General features: G+C 67.6%; 1 protein-coding gene across 2 annotated transcripts; it reads right to left on the reverse strand.

Annotated features, from left to right (window-relative positions):
- Nucleotides 1–775: 775 nt before the first annotated feature.
- Nucleotides 776–16,654, reverse strand: ARRB1 (arrestin beta 1). 2 transcript variants are annotated; one of them, XM_066990074.1, is made up of 17 exons: nt 16,531–16,654; nt 9,133–9,163; nt 8,388–8,448; nt 8,211–8,255; nt 7,148–7,344; nt 6,066–6,125; nt 5,701–5,768; nt 4,696–4,831; nt 4,507–4,591; nt 4,335–4,407; nt 3,438–3,575; nt 3,239–3,322; nt 2,717–2,740; nt 2,165–2,235; nt 1,846–1,897; nt 963–1,070; nt 776–826 (listed from the first exon to the last, which is right to left on the reverse strand). In XM_066990074.1, exons 1-17 carry the CDS (start codon nt 16,548–16,550, stop codon nt 787–789), a joined length of 1,293 nt encoding a protein of 430 aa, XP_066846175.1. In that variant the 5' UTR covers nt 16,551–16,654; the 3' UTR covers nt 776–786. The 2 variants fall into 2 exon arrangements, with proteins under 2 accessions (XP_066846175.1, XP_066846176.1); XM_066990075.1 differs by having other exon boundaries at nt 776–1,070.
- Nucleotides 16,655–19,539: the final 2,885 nt, after the last annotated feature.

Genomic DNA, 19,539 nt, shown 5'->3' on the forward strand with positions numbered 1-19,539 from the left:
CCCAACCCGGGAGGCACAAGCATCTGGTGAAACACGGGTTAGGGCAGCGAATGCTGTGCTCCCCTTCTCCGCACCCCCCCGCCCAGCCCCGAAGAGGTGCTTTAGCCCATGCAGGCACAGAGAGGGGGGAGAAGCATCGATTTGGGGACGGGGTTGGGGCAAAGCATCCCTGGTGGAAGCCCAGGGGGGGAAGCCGAGGGCACCGACCCACGGGGGCTGCAGGTCCCTTCCCCAGCCCCGGCACGGCTCCATCAGCATGTTAAGAGCCAAATCCCCGGGGCTGGATGCTTTAGGAGGATTTGGGGTAGGAGCGGGGGGGGGGGTGCTCCTACTGTTCCTAGCCCTGCGCCAGGCTCAGCCCCGGGCAGCATCCGAGGGTCCGAGCCAGGCTCGTGCACCCCGGGGCGGGGGGGAAACGCATGCAGCGGGGCCAGGCACGGGACAGGCCGTGGGCAGGACGGGGGGGGGAAGGACGAGGTGCACGGGTGCCCTTTCCCATGAGCAGGCTGCCTAGAAAAGCCCCCCCCCACCCCGTTCTTCTGCACGCCCCCTCTCCCCGCACCCTCCCCGTAACAAACCGGTGTTGAGAGCGGACGGTATAAAATGCGTAAAAGAGGCAGCTCATAGGAAAGGGCTCGGGGTGCACGAGGAAGGGGCTGGACGGGGAGGGAGGGCCGGGGGTGCTGAGCCCCCCCCCCCCAGCCCCAGCACCCCCTGGGGACGTGCCCACAGACCTGCACGGGACACAGCAGCTGGATGAAGTGACAACACGGCACAGCGGGAAGGTTATAATTGCTGTTGCGATCGGGTGATCCATAGGCTCCCGGTACAGGTAGAAAACAAAATTAATAATCATACAAAAGAGAAGAAGCCTAATGCACGGGTGGTACTGGCGCACGCCGGCCCAGCCGGGGGGGTGGGTGGGCTTGGAGGTGGGTTGGTGGGGGGGGGGGGCCGCTTATCTGTCGTTGAGCTGCGGGGAGTTTGTACGCTCCTCCTCGTCCTCCTTGTCGTCCTTCATGCCTTTGAGCCGCTGCCGGGCGAAGTCTTCGAACACGATGTCGTCGTCACTGGCGGAGACACAAGGGACGGGGGCTTTATGGGGGGACGGGGGGTGCGGGGGGGACCGGGATTCGGGGCACCGGGCACCCGCTGCGGGGCTCCGCGGTTGCGCCCAGCCTGCAGCGTCCGCGGTGCTTCCAGCAGCCTGGGGGCTCTTAAACCCCGCCCCCCCCCCAACATCAGCAGCCAGCCTCGTTTCTCCAAGCACCCCCTAAATCAGTCGGCGCCTTGGTGTTTGCTCGCTGAAAAGCGCGGGGATGAGGTGGGAAACGCTCCGGAGAGCGGCGGCTGCAGCCCCAGGGGCGCACGTGCCATGCACGGGGACCGTGGGGTTCACTCCCCGGGGACCGCAGACCCGAGAGCGAAGCCTCCCCGAAGCGCCCACGGCAGCGCAGGCACAGAGCCGGGGATTAACCAGGGGGGTGCAGCGCGGCCACGGCATCGCCAGCCCCGGGGGACGCGGCGGGGACGCGGCGGGGACACACCGCGGCGCGCGGTCCCGGCGGGCGCTTCCTTACTGTGATTCTCCTGCTCGGAAAGACATGCAGGGAGGTGGCGAGGGGTGGGGGGGGGGGGGGGGAGAGAAAAAAAAAACAAAAAACAGGCAGGGCATGCGTTAGGGGGTACGTGCACGGGGCTAGCCATCGGAAACCGTTCCGGCACGGCACGGCACGGCACGTGTTAGTGGGTTAGGGGCCGACATGCAGCCGCGCCGACCGCTGCCAAGCTGCGTGGCACCGACGCGGGTACCCGCACAGCCCCCCCCGGGGGCGTTTCTCTTACTTTGTGTCCAGCTCTATCAGGTTGGTGTCTATGGGAGCTTCGTTCTCTGGAACTGAACGCAGGCACAGGGGTTAGTCACCGCGGGCAGGGGGGGGCGCATCGCCGCCGCCGCACGGGCAGCACCCCTTGGGGACGTGCCCCCCCCAAAAATCGTTCTCACCCCAGGATTGCCAACGGGGCGCCACGGGGTCCTAAATGCCCATCGGGCACCGCACGGCCCGGCTGGTGTGAATCCAGGGCTGCGGCAGAGCCCCGTGCCCCCCACCACCACCCCTTGGGGGGGATCTGCCCCGCGCGCCCCGGCCGGGCGGACACTCACCGTCCCGGTGCGCCGGCTCCTCCCTGGGCTTGGGGTGCATCAGCGTGAAGGGGAGCTCCACCGCCACGTCGCTGCGAGAAGGGGACCGAGGCCGGGGTGAGGCGTGGGGCAGAGCAGGGGGGGGGCTGTGGTTTTAGGATCCCTCTGGTTTGGGATCCCACCCCCCCCGCCCCCAGGAGCTCCCCCTCTCCGGGCTACCCAAGGGCGGGCACGCGCGCAGGGGCACGAGGGAGGAGGTGAGCGCAGGAAATCTGCCTTGTAGCAGCTCGGCGGCGTCTGGGGCTGAAATCCCGTGGGTTTAGGGGAGGATGGGGGGTGCTGAGCTCCCCGGGGGGGCACGGGGACAACAGAAATGAGGCAGGACAAAGCTCTGCCTCTTCCACCCGCACTGAACCCAGGGGATCGGGGCTGCTGCGCGGGCACGGGGTGCCCCGGGGAAGGGGCTGCTGCGTGCACGGGGCTGGCCCTGGGGGGCCGGGGGGGGGGCACGGAGGGGACAGAGGGGACAGGGTGACACGGTGGGACGAGTGGGGTGGCACACGCAGGCATTACCTGGAGGCGAGGTCTCCCAGCAGGCTGGTGTGGGTTAAATGAGACGAGAAATTAGTGTCTGCTCCCCACCGACACGTGTACCCCCCCTCGCACAGCCCCCACGCAGATGGGGACGAGGGGACTGTCCCCGTGGGGTGACAGCCACAACCCCGCTAACCCCTGGCTCTGTCCCAAGGGGTATTTTGGGGGGGGGAGGGGGGGGTCACGGGCAAACCAGCCCCGTTTGCAGCCTGGCTGGGGCTGCAAGCGGGGCCTCATCCTGCAAATGATGCTGCAGCGAAGAGAAGGGGGGGGGGGGGGGGGGCGAGCGGGGTTGTTTTATGGGTTAATAAAACCCCCAAAAGGGATTTTTGTCCCCAAAAGGGACAAAGAGAGCTGGGCTCTGACCCGGACCTTCCCCATCCCATCCGGTCCCGGAGCTGCGGAGTGCTGGCCCACCCCGGGGGGGGGATGCACTGAGAAGGAGAGCAAGGGAAAAGGGGCCGCAGCACCCCGGGGCGGGGGGGGGGTCCCCGCACTCACCCTCCTCGCGACACCACCAGCTTCACCTTCACCTTGTAGGACACGATAATGCCCAGGATCTCCTTGTTGGCTCCGTCCCTCAGCCTGCGGGAAGGGGATGGGCACGGGGAGGGAGACATCAGCACGGGGGGGGTGTCCCGTCGGGGTGGCACCGAGGGGCGGGGGGACTTAGGGGGGGGGGGGGACAGGGGCGGCTCACAGCGTGCTGGAGGCCAGGTTGGTGTCCTCGTGCTTCAGCTTGCCGTCCAGCGCCAGCCCGCGCTTCTCCCGGTTGTTGGCGAGGAAGGGGGTCAGGGTGTACACCTTGCAGAAGGTCGAGCTCGGGGCCACCATGTCGCTGGGGGTGACAGCGGGGTGTTGGGGTTGGGGGTCAGCCCCAGACCCGCCGTGCTGCCCCCCCGGGAGGGCTGGGGGCTGGCGGGGTCGGGGAGGGTGCCGGCAGGTTGGAAAACGGGGCGAAACCCCGCAGTTTTGGCTCCGCGCCCGTTTGCCGGAGGGTTTGGTGTGCCAGCAGCGCGTCCCCTGCGGGCAGCGCCCCCAGGCCATTGGCAGCCCCCACCAGCAGCCTCCGCGGGGCCGGAGTTTGCCATCAAAAATGGCCAGATTTTCTCACAAAAACAAAAAAAATAATATTTTTTTCCTTAGGGTTAGGGTTAGGGTTAGGGTTAGGGTTAGGGTTAGGATTAGGGTTAGGGTTAGGGTTAGGATTAGGATTAGGGTTAGGGTTAGGGTTAGGGTTAGGGTTAGGATTAGGGTTAGGGTTAGGGTTAGGGTTAGGGTTAGGGTTAGGGTTAGGGTTAGGGTTAGGGTTAGGATTAGGGTTAGGGTTAGGGTTAGGATTAGGGTTAGGATTAGGGTTAGGGTTAGGGTTAGGGTTGGGTTAGGGTTAGGGTTAGGGTTGGGTTAGGGTTAAAAGTTTCCATCTCCCCGCTGGTCCCAGCAAGCTGTGCCTGCTGGATACATCCTCGTGCTGCCCCCAAATGATTGGGTTCGGGCAGGAGACCTCCCCCAGGGACTGGGCGCCCCGCGGTGTCCCCTAGCAGGCCCCTGAGCCCCCCCCCCCCCGCACCCGGGACCCCAGCCCCACATCACTCACTCAGCATCCTCCACGGCCACGGGGCACTTGTACTGGGCGGTGTTGAAGAGGCAGATGTCGGCGTATTGGCGCACTGGGGCGGGAGATGGAGAGCGGGGAGGGGGCGGTCACGTTGTCTGTGGGGGGGTCACAACCCCACCTGGCAGCCCCCAGGGGGGTCCCCAACCCTCACCTGAGATTTTGATCTTCTTCACCGTCTTGTTGGTGTTGTTGGTGACGTGCACGTTGACGCTGATGGGCTCCCCGTGGTAGTAGATCTGCGGGGAGCAGGGAGGGGGACGTGAGCTCGCCGCTGCCCCTCCCCGGAGCCACCCCAGCGGTGTGTGTGTCCCCCCCCCCCAACCACCAGCCCCAACCCCACCTCCTTGTCCAGGGACGCCTCGAGGTGCAGCGGCTTGTCCGACATGAGGAACTGCCGGGTGGTCTCCGCCATGGGTTGGGGGCCGGGCCGCTCCGGGGCGTACTGCACCTTGCGGATGACCAAGCGCACCGAGTTCCTGCGGGGACAAGGGCAGGGCACGGGCGTCCAGCTGCCGGCAGCTCTCCCCGTATCGTTTTGGGCCCGTTTGGGGTCAAATCCCTCTTTTCTGATGTCCCAGGTTGGCCCCACCGAGGGGCTCGCCCAGCCGCCGGGGGCAGCCCCACGGCCACGCCATCCTCACCCCATCCCGAAGGACATCTCCATCCCAGCCCCATCCCAAAGGACTTCTCCATCCCTGCCCCATCTCAAAGGACATCTCCATCCCAGCCCCATCCCAAAGGACATCTCCATCCCAGCCCCATCCCAAAGGACATCTCCATCCCTGCCCCATCTCAAAGGACATCTCCATCCTCACCCCATCCCAAAGGACATCTGCATCCCAAACCCACTCCAAAGGACACCTCCATCCCAGCCACATCCCAGAGGACATCTCCATCCTCACCCCATCCCAAAGGACATCTGCATCCCAAACCCACTCCAAAGGACACCTCCATCCCAACCCCATCCCAGAGGACATCTCCATCCTCACCCCGTCCCAAAGGACATCTCCATCCCTGCTCCATCCCGAAGGACACCTCCATCCCAGCCCCATCCCAAAGGACATCTCCATCCCAGCCCCATCCCAAAGGACATCTCCATCCCTGCTCCATCCCAAAGGACATCTCCATCCCAACCCCATCCCAGAGGACATCTCCATCCTCACCCCATCCCAAAGGACATCTCCATCCCTGCCCCATCCCAAAAGATGTCTCCATCCCCACCCCATCCCACCCACTGTGGGATACCAAAGCCAGGTGCCCCCTCCCCGCCGCCGCTCGCAGCCCTGCCAGCCCCGTGCCCCCCACCTGGGCACCCTCAGCCCGCGCCGGCGTCCTCCCCCCTCACCTCTTGTGGATTTTCTCCTCCAGGTTCTCCGCACAGAAAGCTTTGACCTCATAGTCCACACCGCAGGCCTGGAAAGTGGGAGGGGGCAGAGGAGGAGGCCGATAAACCCCTCTGCGCCCCAAAACCCGTGCACGACACCCTGGCACAGCCCGAGGCCGACGTCCCAGCGTGTGCCCCTGGGGGACAATCCCCATCCCCAGACGTGTCCCCTGTCCGGGGACATCATCTTTTGGGCTCCCTGGGGCGATTTCACCCTGGTTCAAGAGCCGGGCTTTGCTGGGAAGGGACAAGGGGGATGCCCAGGAGGGTGCCACGGGCCCGTGGGACACGGCAGGGTGACACCAGGACGCAGAGGTGCTCCTTACCTTCCCCGTGTCCTCGGGGCCCGGCTGCAGCGTGACGGAGCAAGGCAGGTTGGGGGGAATCTGAAGCAGAAAATAGGGTTAGGAGCGGGTCTAGGACCCCTGCCCCAAATCCCCCTCCCCAGGGGGCTGCGGCATCCCAGGCATCGGGGAGGGGACGGGCAGGGGGACGTCGCGCTGCCCTTCCCCTTTTGGCCAGGGTTAATCCGAAGAGACCCAAGAGACCCAAGCCCCGAGGAGTTACGAGCCGTGCTAATGCGCATTTTTTTTTTATTATTATTATTTTTTTTTCGGTTTAATCCGGGGGATTTGGAGGAATTAAGGTTGTTTTGCAAGGGCTCGCGCCTGGTCGTGATCCCGCTGATCCTGGGGGGTTTAGCTGAGAGCTCACGCCTGGAAAACGACACCGGGTCCCCCGGGGGGCTCCGCCAGAAGCCGCGCCAGGGCCGGGGGGGCTCAGAGTGCCCGTGCCCCTGGCTAAGGGGGGGGTTGCCCCCCGTTATCTGCCGAAGCCCCTTATTTTGCTGCCCACCACCAGCTCGGGAGGGCTGCGATGGAAATTTCCTCCCGCTCCTCCCCGGCTCCCAGACAAGGCTGGAATTAACGCAGCTAATTACCGCCGCAATTAAAGCGTGGCGGGGAGGAACAGCTTCGATCCCCTGCGCTGACGCTAATGGCACGGATGCGGCAGGGGGGCTCCCCGGGGCTCGGGGGCTCCCCGGGGCTCTGCTTCGCTCGGGGGGAGCCCCCCGGGGCCGTGTCACCGCCTGGCCACGGACCCCCTGCACCACCAGGCAGCGGGGCTGCCCCTGCCTCAGTTTCCCCACTGGCTGCATTGCACAGAGGCTGCTTTCCTCCAGGGCAAGAGCATCCAGAAGCCACCGCGTCTTCGCCCAGCACCCATTTGGCCACCCCCAGATCCCCCTGGGGATGCTGTGCCCGCGTGCAGGACCCCAAAAAGCCCCACGCCCCAGCACCCAGCACCCGTGCGGGTGATGCCGCGCCCCAGGGCTGGGCTCGGGAGCTGCAGCACCCCGATTTCTCCCCCCCGCGGGGGGGGCGAGAGGAAGAGGAGGGGGCCCTACCTCGAAGGTGAAGGGGTAGGCGTGCTCGCCCAGCTTCTTGATCAGCCGCTCCTGCAGCCGCGTCAGGGGCTTCTTCTCCTCGGGGACCGGGGGGAAGGCCTGCACGTTGGCCACGAACAGGTCCTTGCGGAACGTCAGCCCCAGCACGTCCAGGTCCTCGCGGCCGTAGCGGAAGGCGCAGGTCAGCGTCACGAAGACTGGAGGGTGGCAAAGGTGGGCACGGTGGCACCACGGCACGGTGGCACCACGGCACGGTGACATCATGGCACGGTGACATCATGGCACGGTGGCACCAAGGCACAGTGGCACCATGGCACCGTGGCACCGCTGCATGGTGTCATTATGGCACAGTGGCATGGCACTGCAGCACGGTGGCACCATGGCACGTTAGCACCATGGCACGGTGGCATCACGGCATGGTGGCATCACGGCATGGTGGCACCATGGCACAGAGGCACCGTGGCACAGCGACATCACGACATGGTGGCACCATGGCATGGCGGCATCACGGCATGGTGACCAAGGCACAGTGGCATCATGGCACGGTGGCACCCCAGCATGGGGGCATCACAGCATGGTGGCACCATGGCACGGTGGCACCCCAGCATGGTGACACCACGACATGGTGGCACCACGGCACGGTGGCATCATGGCACAGCTGCACCATGGCACAGTAGCATCAAGGCACGGTGACACCATGGCACGGTGGCATCAAGGCACGGTGGCACCACAGCATGGTGGCACCATGGCACGGTGGCACCCCAGCTCATCCCAGCCCCACCAGTTTCAACCCAGGTGGCACCGGGACGCAGTGGTGGCACCCGGGACGGTGCCGTGACGGGGAGCTGGGGACAAGTGGCACTGGTTGGGTCCCCGTGGGACAGGGGCAGGGATGGGGATGTGACCTCAGGGCAGCCACCACAGAGCAGGGGGGGCTGGAAAACCTCACCCAAGGGCCCAGCAAACGCCAGCACCAGGTGGGACCGTGCAAGGGGGGGGGACCATCGTCCCCTGTGGGTGCCACCCCCCTGTCCCCAGGCGTCAGGGCCCCCCCCGGCCTTACCTTTTCTCTCCTTCAGGTACTCAGGATCCACCAGCACCACTCCGTCTGCAAGGGAAGAGCAGCAGGGTGCGGGGGACGTGCCAGCAAGGCAGGGTGGGGGGGGACACGCAGGGACCCCTGGAACGCCCCTGCCACCACCCTGGGGCCACCAGCACGGGGACACCCGGCCCCACTCACCCACGGGGTCCACCACGTCGATGTGGTCCACGAAGTCCCGCTTCCCCAGGTAGACGGTGAGCTGCGGGGACGCGAGAGGGACACCGGGGTGAGGGCTCGATCCCGGTCCCCACCTCGCCACCCATCGCCCCTCTCGGGGCCGGCACCCCCCCTGCCTCCCCAGGGCTTTGGGGGGGGGCTTCTCCCGGTGGGGAAACTGAGGCACGGGGCGCACAGGGCATCACCCGGAGCTGGGCTGGAGGAGGAAATGGGGGGCACGCTGGGGAGGTCCCCGAGCGCACACATCGTTACTGACCCCACACTGGGGACTGGGGTGGGACAGTCACAGCGGGGCCACCCCCCCCAGACCCCGGAGGGGACGCTGGGCACGGTGCTGAGGGAGCAGCAAGGCCAGGGGCTGCAGAGCGGCGGCTGCGAGCTCCCGGCAGCCGCCGCCTGGATCCGTCCCCGCGGCCCTCGCCACAAAGCCGATTTGCGCCGCCCCAGCTGGAGCTCGTTAGACCCCGGCCTCATCCGATTAGGCTCCCGGGGGAGCCCCCCCCCACCCCCCCGGCCCCGCAGCCGGGCTCAGCCCCCACCAGCACCACCGGCCGAAAGCATCCCCGTGGGGAAAGCCCCGGGGGTTGCAGCCCCCCCGATTAAACCCCTGACCACGGGCACGGGCACGTCCCCCCGGCCCTGCCGTGCCTCAGTTTCCCCGCTGGGGGAAGGGGGACCTCCCCCCCCGCCCCGTGGCGGCGCTTACCTTCCCGTTGGGACTCGCCTTCTTGAACACCCTGCAAAAAAGCCGAGGGGAAGGCGCGTTAGGGGGCACCGGGATGGGACGGGGGCCGCGGGCTGAGCTCCCAGCCCCCTGCCTCAGTTTCCCATTGGGGCTGGAAGGGGGCCGGACGCAGCCGGGTCCCACCGCAGGGCCCTCGCTCCCGGCTCCTGGCAGCCTCGCCGCGGCTGGCAGCCCGAGGTTTTTCCCACTTAATTCCCCCCCAGGGAAGCTTTTCCTATAAATCCGGCCGCGCCGGCGGTGTCGCCTTACAGCTGCTGGCCCGCAGCGAGCGCTCGGGGCTGGGCAAGGCGCTGGTCCTGGTGCTGCACCGCAGCCCCAGGCTGCTCGCCGAGCCACGGGTGGGGGATCGGGGGGCTCCAACAGGCCCCCCCCATCCCCATCCAGCCGCGCAAGGTGCAGTGCAAGGTGCTGGTGCTGTGCAAGGAGCTGTGCAAGGTGTTGGCGCAAGGTGCCGTGCAAAGGCCCTGTGCCAGGTAAGCTGCTGTGCAAGGTGCTGTGCGAGGTGCTGCCGCTGTGCAAGGTGTCGGTGCAAGGTGCTGTGCAAAGGCCGTGTCATGCAAGGTGCTGCCACTGTGCAAGGTGCTCTGCCAAGTGCTGGTGCCGTGCAAGGTGCTGTGCAAGGGGTTGTGCAAACACCCTGCTACGGCAGGTGCCACGCAACGGCCCCGTTGTTCAGGGAGTTGTGCGAGGCGCTGTGCAAAGGCCCCGCTGTGCAAAACGCTGTGCAAGGTGCCGGTGCCGTGCAAGGTGTCAGTGCCGTGCAAATGCCACGCAAAGGCCCTGCTGTGCAAGGTGCTCTGCAAGGTGCTCTGTGAAGTGCTCTGCAGTACGAGGCACTGTGCAAAGGCCCCGTTCAAGGCGTTGTGCAAGGTGTTGTGCAAAGGCCCTGCTGTGCAAGGTGTCTGCAAGATGCTGGTGCTGTGCAAGGTGCCAGTGCTGAGCAAGTTGCCGTGCAAGGCACCGTGCAAAGGCCCTGTTCAAGGTGCTGTGCAAGGCACTGTGCAAAGGCTCTGCTGTGCAAGATGCCTGCAAGATGCCGGTGCTGTGCAAGGTGCTGTGCAAGATGCCAGCGCTGAGCAAGGTGCTGTGCAAGGTGCCGTGCAAGGTGCCATGCAAAGGCCCTGCTACTAAAGGTGCTGTGCAAGATGCCAGTGCTGAGCAAGGTGCCGTGCAAGGTGCCGTGCAAGGTGCCATGCAAGGTGCCGTGCAAAGGCCCTGCTGCGCAAGGTGCTGTGCAAGACGCCGGTGCTGTGCAAGGTGCCATGCAAGGCTCCGTGCAAAGGCCCTGCCGTGCAAGGTGCTGTGCAAGGCGCTCTGCAAAGCGCCGCTGCAATGCGAAGTGCCACGCAGAGGCCCTGCAGCGCGATGCATTGTGCAAGGTGCAGCCCGAGGAGTTGTGCAAGGAGTTGTGCAAGGCGCCACGCCACGCACGGCCAGGCTCCCTGCAAGCTCCGAGCAGCGGGGCACAGAGGGGCAGGGTCCGGGGGGGGGGTGGGGGGGGGTCCCCGGCCAACCCTCGTGCAGCAGAGCGCAGGGGGCAGGCGCCCAGACGCCACAGTGATGGGCGGCCGCACGCTCCCCGGGCGCCGGGGAGGCAGCACGAAGCCTCCCAGAGGCTTCCTCGCCCTTCCCAGCTTTTGCTGGTTCCCAAATATCCGAAGGGAACCCAAAAAAAAAAAACCAAGCTTTGCAGGAGGGGGGTGCCAGCGGGGCGCCCCTCCCCGCCTCCCCTGGCGCGCAGCCACCCGTAATGGGCTCTCCCCGGATAATCTGCGCTCGCCGTGAAATTCTATTAAAGCTGCCCTGGAAGATTATCAGCGGCGTTTCAGGCCGGGAAAACAATTAAAGACAAACGCCGGGCGCTCGGCACGGCTCGGCCAAAAAGGCAGGAGGAGGCTCCTGGCGGCACACGACGGCCGGGGACGTCGGCGTCCTGCCCAGCCTGGGGACGGGGACAGCCCCAGGGGGGGCGCGTTGTGGAAAAGGGTCCCCAAAATGCAGGAGGGTTTGGGGGGGGATTTGGGGGAACAACCCCAAACCAAAGAGGGGGGTGGGTCTGGGGGCGCAGCAAATTTCCCCGGCTGGAAAACCAGCAGCGGTTAGGGGGGGTGGGGGGGCAGGAGAAAGCTGCTGAAACCCCGCGCTTTTGGGGCAGGCGAAAACGTGTGGTTTTGCCAGGAAGCGACGTTCATTCATTCGGTTCCAGAAGGCAGAGCGGGGCCACCAAAACTGCCCTGGGCGTGCTTTCCGCCCCCAAAACCGCCCCGCTGCGGCCCCCGGCCCTTCCCGTGGCACAGCACCGGGCTCCACGGGGACCCCCCAGCCCCTGCTGGAGGTCGGGGGGGGACGCAGCACAGCCCCCCCTGCGCCTCGGGGGACTTTTTGGGGTGCCGGGGTGCCCCGCAGGAGGGAGGATGCTGCGGTGCTGGGGGCGGCCACGGCTCTGGGTGGGGGCACAGGGAACCACGCGTGTCCTGGCGTCCTCGTCTGGTTCCCAAGGTCTCCGTGCCCCCGCATGCGCCCCAGGGTCCCCGTACCTGTCCCCTGGTGGCTCTGTCCCAGTGTCCCCATGTCCCCTGCAGCCGTGCCCCAGGGTCTCTGGGTCCCTGCGTCCCCGCCCCAATGTCCCTGCGCCTCTGTGGCCCCACGTCCCCGTGTCACGGCCCAGGAGCCACCCCCAACAGGCAAAGGGACACTGGGCTCAGGGCCACCAGGGCGACGGCCAAGGACATCCCACGGCAAGCGGGGGGGGTGCGGGGGCCGGGGGCATTTCCTTGACCCCGCGTTAGCGGCAGGGAGACGGGGGCATGGAGAAACCCTTTGCCAGGGCCACCGACACCCTGGGGCTCCTCGGGGACCTCCCGGGTGCCCTCCGGGGGCAAAGCCTCCGGTGGGACCGGGGTGGACGTGGGACCACGGCCACAAGGGGACCTGGGGGGAGCGAGCGCAGCGGCACAGCCCCGCAGAGCGAGCGAAGCTGGCGTTAACGGGCGTGCTACCGGCGTGCAAACACGGGGCGGGGGGGGGGGTGGGAGGGTGCGGTGCCACCCAGGCGAGGCATCTTCCGGGTGCAAACGGAGCCGCCGTAGGGCCGGAGCCGCCCTTCTCCGGGCACCCGAGGGTGACCCCACGGAGTCGCCGGGGTCCCCGCCACGCAGCGGGGGCCCGCCGGGCGCCCTCCCCGCCGGGCTGGGCCGGCCCCGCTGCCGGGAAGTCCCCGCGGCCTCCTCGAGGCCCTGGTTCCACAAAGGCGCCCGCTAACGCTAACGAAGCCGGGCGCACGCGAGAGCGGCGGCGCTGCTGCAGCGGGGCCGAGCAGGAAACAATTACTCACGGCGCCCGCCCGCCCGCCGCGGGGCCACCCTGCACCGGGGGTGTGGGACACGGGGTGGCCCCACCCTGGCGGTGCGGGGACCCCAAAGCACCGTGGTGTGGGTGCAGGGACCCCGAAGCCCTATGGTATGGGTGCGGCAGCCCACAGCCCAGTGCTCTGGGTGCGGGGACCCTAAAGCACCACGCTCTGGGTGCAGGGACCCCGCAGCCCTACGCAGTGGGTGCAGGGACCCCATAGCCTCATGTTGTGGGTGCAGGGACCCTAAAGCACCATGCAGTGGGTGCAGGGACCCTAAAGCACCACGCTCTGGGTGCAGGGACCCCGCAGCCCTACGCAGTGGGTGCAGGGACCCCATAGCCTCATGTTGTGGGTGCAGGGACCCTAAAGCACCATGCAGTGGGTGCAGGGACCCTAAAGCACCATGCTCTGGGTGCAGGGACCCCAAAGCCCTGTGCTGTGGGTGCAGGGACCCTAAAGCACCACGCAGTGGGTGCAGAGACCCCAAAGCCCTACTCTGTGGGTACAGTACCCCATAACCCCACGCAGTGGGTGCAGGGACCCCATAGCCTCATGGTGTGGGTGCAAGAACCCTAAAGCACCATGCAGTGGGTGCAGCACCCCATAACCCCATGTAGGGGGTGCAGGGACCCCAAAGCCCCACGCTGTGGGTGCAGGGACCCCACACCGTGGGTGCAGGGACCCCAAAGCCCCATACTACGGTGCAGCACCCCACACACCCCTACAGCCAGGCCCCTCCAAGCCCCAAAGCAGAGGCAGGAGCAGGGAGGGGGCCAGCAGGGACGCCCCCAGCCCCAGCAGCCCCCCCCCTTCCCTCCCGGCACCCCCAGCCCCGGTCCCCACGGGGCACACGGTGGCACCGCGTGCGCCCCCAAACCCGAGCACCCCCAAAGCCCTGAAGGGGCCAGGATTTGGGGGTGCCACTGATGCTGGTCCTGGCCCCCCCCCCTCCCCAAGCTGGGGGGGGGGGGGGACTCACTGACCCCAACCACCATCGTTTAGGAAATAACGCCGGGGATGGGGTGCCTGGACCCGTCCCTGTGGGATGCCCTGGATGGGGGGGCTCCCCCAGAACCCACAGTGGGATTTTGCCCCCCCCCTTTTGCCTGCTGCCAACCCCCCCCCCCCCGAAGCTGGGGAGGGAGGGAAGAGGAAGCGCTGGGCCTTCCCTCCCCCCCCCCGGCCCTTCCTGGTGCCGAGAGCCGGGGACGTGCAGCAGGAAGCTGCCACGGGCCCTACAAATCCCCTATTTCCCCCCCCCCAGGGCCGAGGGACCCCCGCTGCGGGGCTGGCGGCCCCGTGCCCCCCACCCACCCACCCCCCCCCGGCACCCTGCCGAGGGGCTGCGGGCTGGGCCCGGCCGCCGGCCGGATCCTGCTCTCGCCTCCGCATCGATCGGGTTCCTCAACGCGCTCCTCAGGCACCCGGGCGGCCGCTCGGCGCTAACGACCGCTTCGTTTGGTGGCTGCTAATTGAGCGGGGTCCCCTCTGCTCTCCGCTCCACCGGATTTACGAGCGGTGCCAGCGATCCCCCCCCCCCCCCCCAACCACCACCACCACCCCGGGAGCGGGGCCAGGGTGCTGCCACCCGCCTGGCTCCTGGGCTCTCTGACCCCTCCACGGCCCCACAAGGGGGCTTCGGCCCCGAAATCTCCCCCCGCGCCTCGCTCGGGTGCCTTGGCACGGAAGCGCGCTGGCGCTGGGATCCGGGATGTCTGGATCCTGCTGTTATTTAGGAGAGTTTGTTCTCCAAACAAAGTCCAGGAAGCCAAAGTCTCCCCTCCCGGGCCGGCGGCCAGGGCTCGCTCCCGCACCCTTCGCAGGGCCGAGGTCCCCGGCCCGGCTCCCGACCCCATACCTGGCTCTGGGGGGCACCGTGGCTGCTGAGCCCAGGGCACCCCGAGGGGCTCTCTGGGGTTTAGGGCCGCGTTTTGGGGGCACGGGGCGGGCGGGAGGCCGCGAGGGGATGTCCCCAAAGTGAGCGGGCAGGGGCCATCCCCTGGCACCAGCACCCCGAAAGCCCCCACGCCGGGCATTACCGCGGGGTCCCAGGATGGCGCCTCCGTAGGAACGGGTGCAGGGTGCAATTTTGGGGACCCCCCCCCCCCCCCATCCCACATCTCCCCCCCCTCCCAGCTCCACCTTTGCCCCCTCCGAGCCACCGCAGCACCGGCGCTGGGGGACGCGCGCGTTTTTGGAGACGCTGCGAAGAAGCAGGCGACGCTCGGGTGCTTACGGGGTCAAGGCAGCCCCGGCGGTGCCAGTGGCTGTGGGGCTCCGCTGCTGACCCCACAGGGACCTTCCCCAGCTCCTTCCCCGGCTCCTTGCACCTCGGGGCTTTGGGGGGGCAGGAGGCGGCTGCTGACGCACGGGGCCGCACCGGCCGGGGAGCACCCACGGGTGCGGGGCCAGCTCCTGCACCGGGGGCTCGTCCCAGGGACCCCCCCCTTGGCGCACCCCAAACCTGGTGGCCCCAACGTGGGGTCAGCGGGAGCCGTGCTGCAGCCCCCAAAAGCGGGGTGTCCCCCCCCAGCCCCACGACGCAGACATTGGGATGGGTGGAAACGGTGCTTCGGGGCATCCCCGGAGCCTGGCACCAAAGGGGTCCCGGCCGTGCCCCCCCCCGCACCCCCCCGGTCCCCGGGGGACACCAAACCCCGCTGAATGAATCAGGGGGAGCGCGGCCCTCGGGGCTGCTCCCCGCAGCCTCCGGCTGCCCCTAATTTCATCCCGGCCCTTTTAATAACCCGCAGAGCTTCGAAAATAACAATGGGGCCACCACCGGATCGCACCGGGAAACCCGAGCGGAGCCGCGGCGGCGCACCATGGGGTTTAGGGCTTGGGGGGGGGGGGGGGGCAAATTTGGGATTTGTCATCCCAAACCCCCGGCTCCTGGGCATGCGAGGGCCCCGAACAGCGGTGCGGGGGTCGGCGGGATGCAGAAGGCCCCCCCACGCCAGGCCACCAGAGCATCGCCCACCCCGTGCCCAAAATCTCCCCGGGGAAGCCGAGCTCGCCCTGGGGTCCCAAGGGTGCTCCCGTCCCCATTGCATGGGAAAGGGGGGGGGGGGCTTCCCCCCAAACCCCCCCCAAGCTGGAAACGGGGTGTTCAGGGATAAAATCACTGCGCTCCCGGGGGCACGGCCGCGTTCCCCGGGTGGGGGTGGGGGGGGGCACGGGGGCTGCTGTCCGCAGCCGAAGCAGGGGTCCCCGCAGCGCCTCCTCCCCCCCCGGCGCTTGGGGGGGTCCCCAAAGCCCCTCGTGCCACCCCGAACGGGCTGCAGCGTTTCTGGAAGGTTCTGCCAGAGCAGGGCCGAGCCCCCCCCCGCCCCCCCCCCCCAACCACCACCCCCTCGCCCCCAGCCTCCCCTGCTGCCGGGGGGCACGGCGGTGCCATCGCCTGCGGGGGACCCCCGAGCCCCGAGGCGGGTGCTGGGGGGCCGGGGGCAGGATGAGGCCGTCCCCGGGGGGTGAGCGGCAGCACCGAGCCCCCCCCCCCCCCGGCCCCCCAGCACCTGGCCCTAAATAATTAAGGACAGCCAGGGAAATGGGGGCAGCCGCAGCGGGGTGGCGGGGGGGGGGGGCAGCGGTCAAACCCGGCCGCCCCCCCCCCACCAGGGGCAGGGTTGGGGGCACGCAGGAGGCGATGCTGAGCCCCCCCCCCCCCCGTGGGGAGTCCCGGGGGCGAGCACCCACGCGTGTCCGCGCCCCCCCCCCCCCGCCGCCCCAATGCACCGCGGGTCTGGGAGCACGGGGGGGGGCGCACAGAGCCTGCCCCCCCCCCCCCGGAGGAACCCCAAACACCCGCGGGGGGGGGGTCCCCAAGGGGGTCAAAGCCCCCCCCCAAGGGTGCACTGCGGGGGGGGGGGGGGCGTGGGAACGGCGCCGGCGCGGCCCCCCCCCGGCTGTCACCGCGCTGCGTGCACGCGTGTTTGCACGCGTGCGTGTGCATGCATGCGTGTGCACGCGTGTGCCCCCCCCCCGTGCCCCCCCCCAGCCGCACTCACCGGGTGCCTTTGTCTCCCATGGCCCCGCGGATGCCGCGGCCGGGCAGCGCCGGCGGAGCTCGGAAAATTCCCGGTGGGGGGGAAGGGGGGGGGGGGGACGGGACCGGGAGTTGGGGGGGGGGGGGGCAAGGGGGGGGGCGCTGAGCACGGCACGGCCCGGCCCGGCCCGGCCCCGAGCGCTGCGCCCGCTGCAACGCCGCGGCCCCGCCGAGCGGCCCGGCCCGGAGCTGGGGAGGGGGGGGCGGGGGGGGAAACGGGAGGAGGGGGGGGTGCACGGGGAGGGGGGGGGGGGCGCCCCCGCGCGGGCACGCGTGGGTGTGCACGGGGAGGGGCGTGCACGGGGAGGGGCGTGCAGAGCGCGCCGGGCGCGCACACGCGCGGGGAGGGGCGTGCGCGGGGAGGGGAGGGCGTGGGCACGGTGCTGTGCGCGCGCACAGGGCCGGGGAGGGGCGTGCACACGCACACACACGCGCACGAACACCGCGGAGTGCATGCACACACACGCGCGCACACACACGTAGAGGGAGCTGCGGGCACGGGCACGCTGCTGTGCGCACACGTACAGGGAGGGGCGTGCTCACACACACTGCCGTGCACACACAGAGCATGCATGCACACACTGCCGTGCACACACATGTACAGGGAGCTGCATGCACACACACATTGCTGTGCACACACACAGCATGCACGCACACACTGCTGTGCATACACGTACAAGGAGCTGCGTGCACACACCTGCCGTGCACACACAGCATGCATGCACACACTGCTGTGCACACACGTGCAGGGAGCTGCGTGCACGCACACACTGCTGTGCACACACACAGGGAGCTGCATGCATGCGCACACCACTGTGCACACACACGTACAGGGAGCTGCATGCACACACACACTGCTGTGCACACACACAGGGAGAGGTGTGCATGCACACACTGCTCTGCACACACACGTACAAGGAGCTGCGTGCACACACCTATTGCTGTGCACACACGTACAGGGAGCTGCATGCATGCACACACTGCTGTGCACACACACAGGGAGCTGCATGCATGCACACACCACTGTGCACACACATGTACAGGGAGCTGCGTGCACACACCTATTGCTGTGCACACATACAGGGAGCTGCGTGCATGCACACACTGCTGTGCACACACACAGGGAGAGGTGTGCATGCACACACTGCTGTGCAGACATGTACAGGGGAGCTGCGTGCATGCACACACTGCTGTGCACACACACAGGGAGGGGTGTGCATGCACACACTGCTGTGCACACACACAGAGAGCTGTGTGTGTGCACGCTGCTGTGGACACACAAACAGGGAGGGGCATGCACGCGCACTGCTCTGCACACACACACAGACAGGTGTGCACACTGCTGTGCACACAGAGCTGCATGCATGCACACACTGCTGTGCACACAGGTGTGCACGCACATGCTGAGCACACAGGGAGCTGTGTGCGCACACACAATGCTGTGCATACATGTACAGGGAGGGGTGTACATGCACACTGCTGTGCACACACAGAGGGAGCTGCATGCATGCACACTGCTGTGCACACACACAGGGAGGGGTGTGCATGCACACACTGCACACACAGGTAGGGGCATGTGTGCACACTTCTGTGCACACGCACAGGGAGCTGCATGCATGCACACACTGCTGTGTGCACACAGGGAGGGGCGTGCACACGGTGCTGTGCACATACACACACAGGAAGGGAGGGGCGTGCATGCAGACACAGCTGTGCACAGTGCATTCCCCTGTGCACACACACACAGGGAGGAACACATGCACCCCCCATTGCACACGTACACCTCCATGTGCATACACGGAGGTACCCAGGGGACAAGACTGCACACACCTGTGTGGACTGGCACAGAGGGATGTGCAGTCCTCCCCCCCCCCCCCCCCCCCCCGGGTACACACATGCATGTGCCTGTACACATGCACGCACACACAGACACACACACAGGCAGGTACATGCACACACACACTGGTGTGTACACACGTGTAAAGAGAGGTGCACCCCCATGCATGCAACAGAGGGATGTGCGCGCACACACACAGCTGTGCACACGCACCAGTGCAGGTGCACCACGCCTTGCACACCCACCCTACACATGTGCACACACACACGGAGGGGTGCACGCCCCCCCCCCCCCCCATTGCACACGTACACCTCCACATGCACACCCTTTGCACACACACGGGCGTGGGCCCAGCGCTCCCCTGGGCTGGGAGGGGCAGGGGCAGGGGAGCCCCCCCCCCAAATTTCCTCCTCCAATGAAACCCAGCCGTTGCTGCGGGAAGCCCCTCCCCTCCGTCCTCATTGGCCGCTGCCACCACTTGCCCCGCCTCCTGCAGCAAAGCAGCCAATCAGACCCGCTATGCAAATCAGGTCGAGGTTATTCCCATGGGCACCCCAAAAGCTCCCGGCCACGGCCCTGCGTGCACACGCGTGTGGCTGGGGGCACCCCGGGCACGGCCCCCTGCTGGGAGCCCAGTGCTGGGAGAACTGGGAGCACTGGGAGCTTGGCACAGGGTGTACTGGGAGTCTGGTACTGGGCATACTGGGAGCACTGGGAGCCCAGCACTGGGAGTCTGGCACTGGGTGTACTGGGGTACACTGGGAACCTGGCATGGGGTGCACTGGGAACCTGGCACTGGGGGCACTGGGAGCACGACACTGGCCATACTGGGAGCCTAGCACTGGGTGCCCTGGGAATCCAGCCCTGGGTACGGTGGGTATGCTGCTGGTTCAGCACTGGGTGCACTGGTAATGTGGCACTGGGGGCACTGGGAGCTTGACACTGGCCACGCTGGGAGCCTGGCACTGGGTGCACTGAGTGCACTGGGAGCACTGGGTGCACTGGGAATCCAGCCCTGGGTACAGTGGGTGTGCTGCTGGTTCAGTACTGCGTACACTGGGAACGTGGCGCTGGGTGCACTGGGAATGTGGCACTGGGTATGCTGGGAACGTGGCACTGGGTACCCTGCATGCA

Source organism: Anser cygnoides, chromosome 1 (genome assembly GCF_040182565.1).
Source record: "Anser cygnoides isolate HZ-2024a breed goose chromosome 1, Taihu_goose_T2T_genome, whole genome shotgun sequence".
Taxonomy (NCBI): domain Eukaryota; kingdom Metazoa; phylum Chordata; class Aves; order Anseriformes; family Anatidae; genus Anser; species Anser cygnoides.

Bases quoted from the DNA above. Each gene is read 5' to 3' on its own strand.
- ARRB1 (XM_066990074.1), bottom strand. From the start codon at position 16,550: ATGGGAGACAAAGGCACCCG. The intron at 4,408-4,506 runs GTGAGGGTTGGG...CTCCCGCCCCAG, and splicing joins GAAGAAGATCAAAATCTCAG to TGCGCCAATACGCCGACATC. The intron at 2,741-3,238 runs GTGAGTGCGGGG...AACCCACACCAG, and splicing joins CTGGTGGTGTCGCGAGGAGG to CCTGCTGGGAGACCTCGCCT.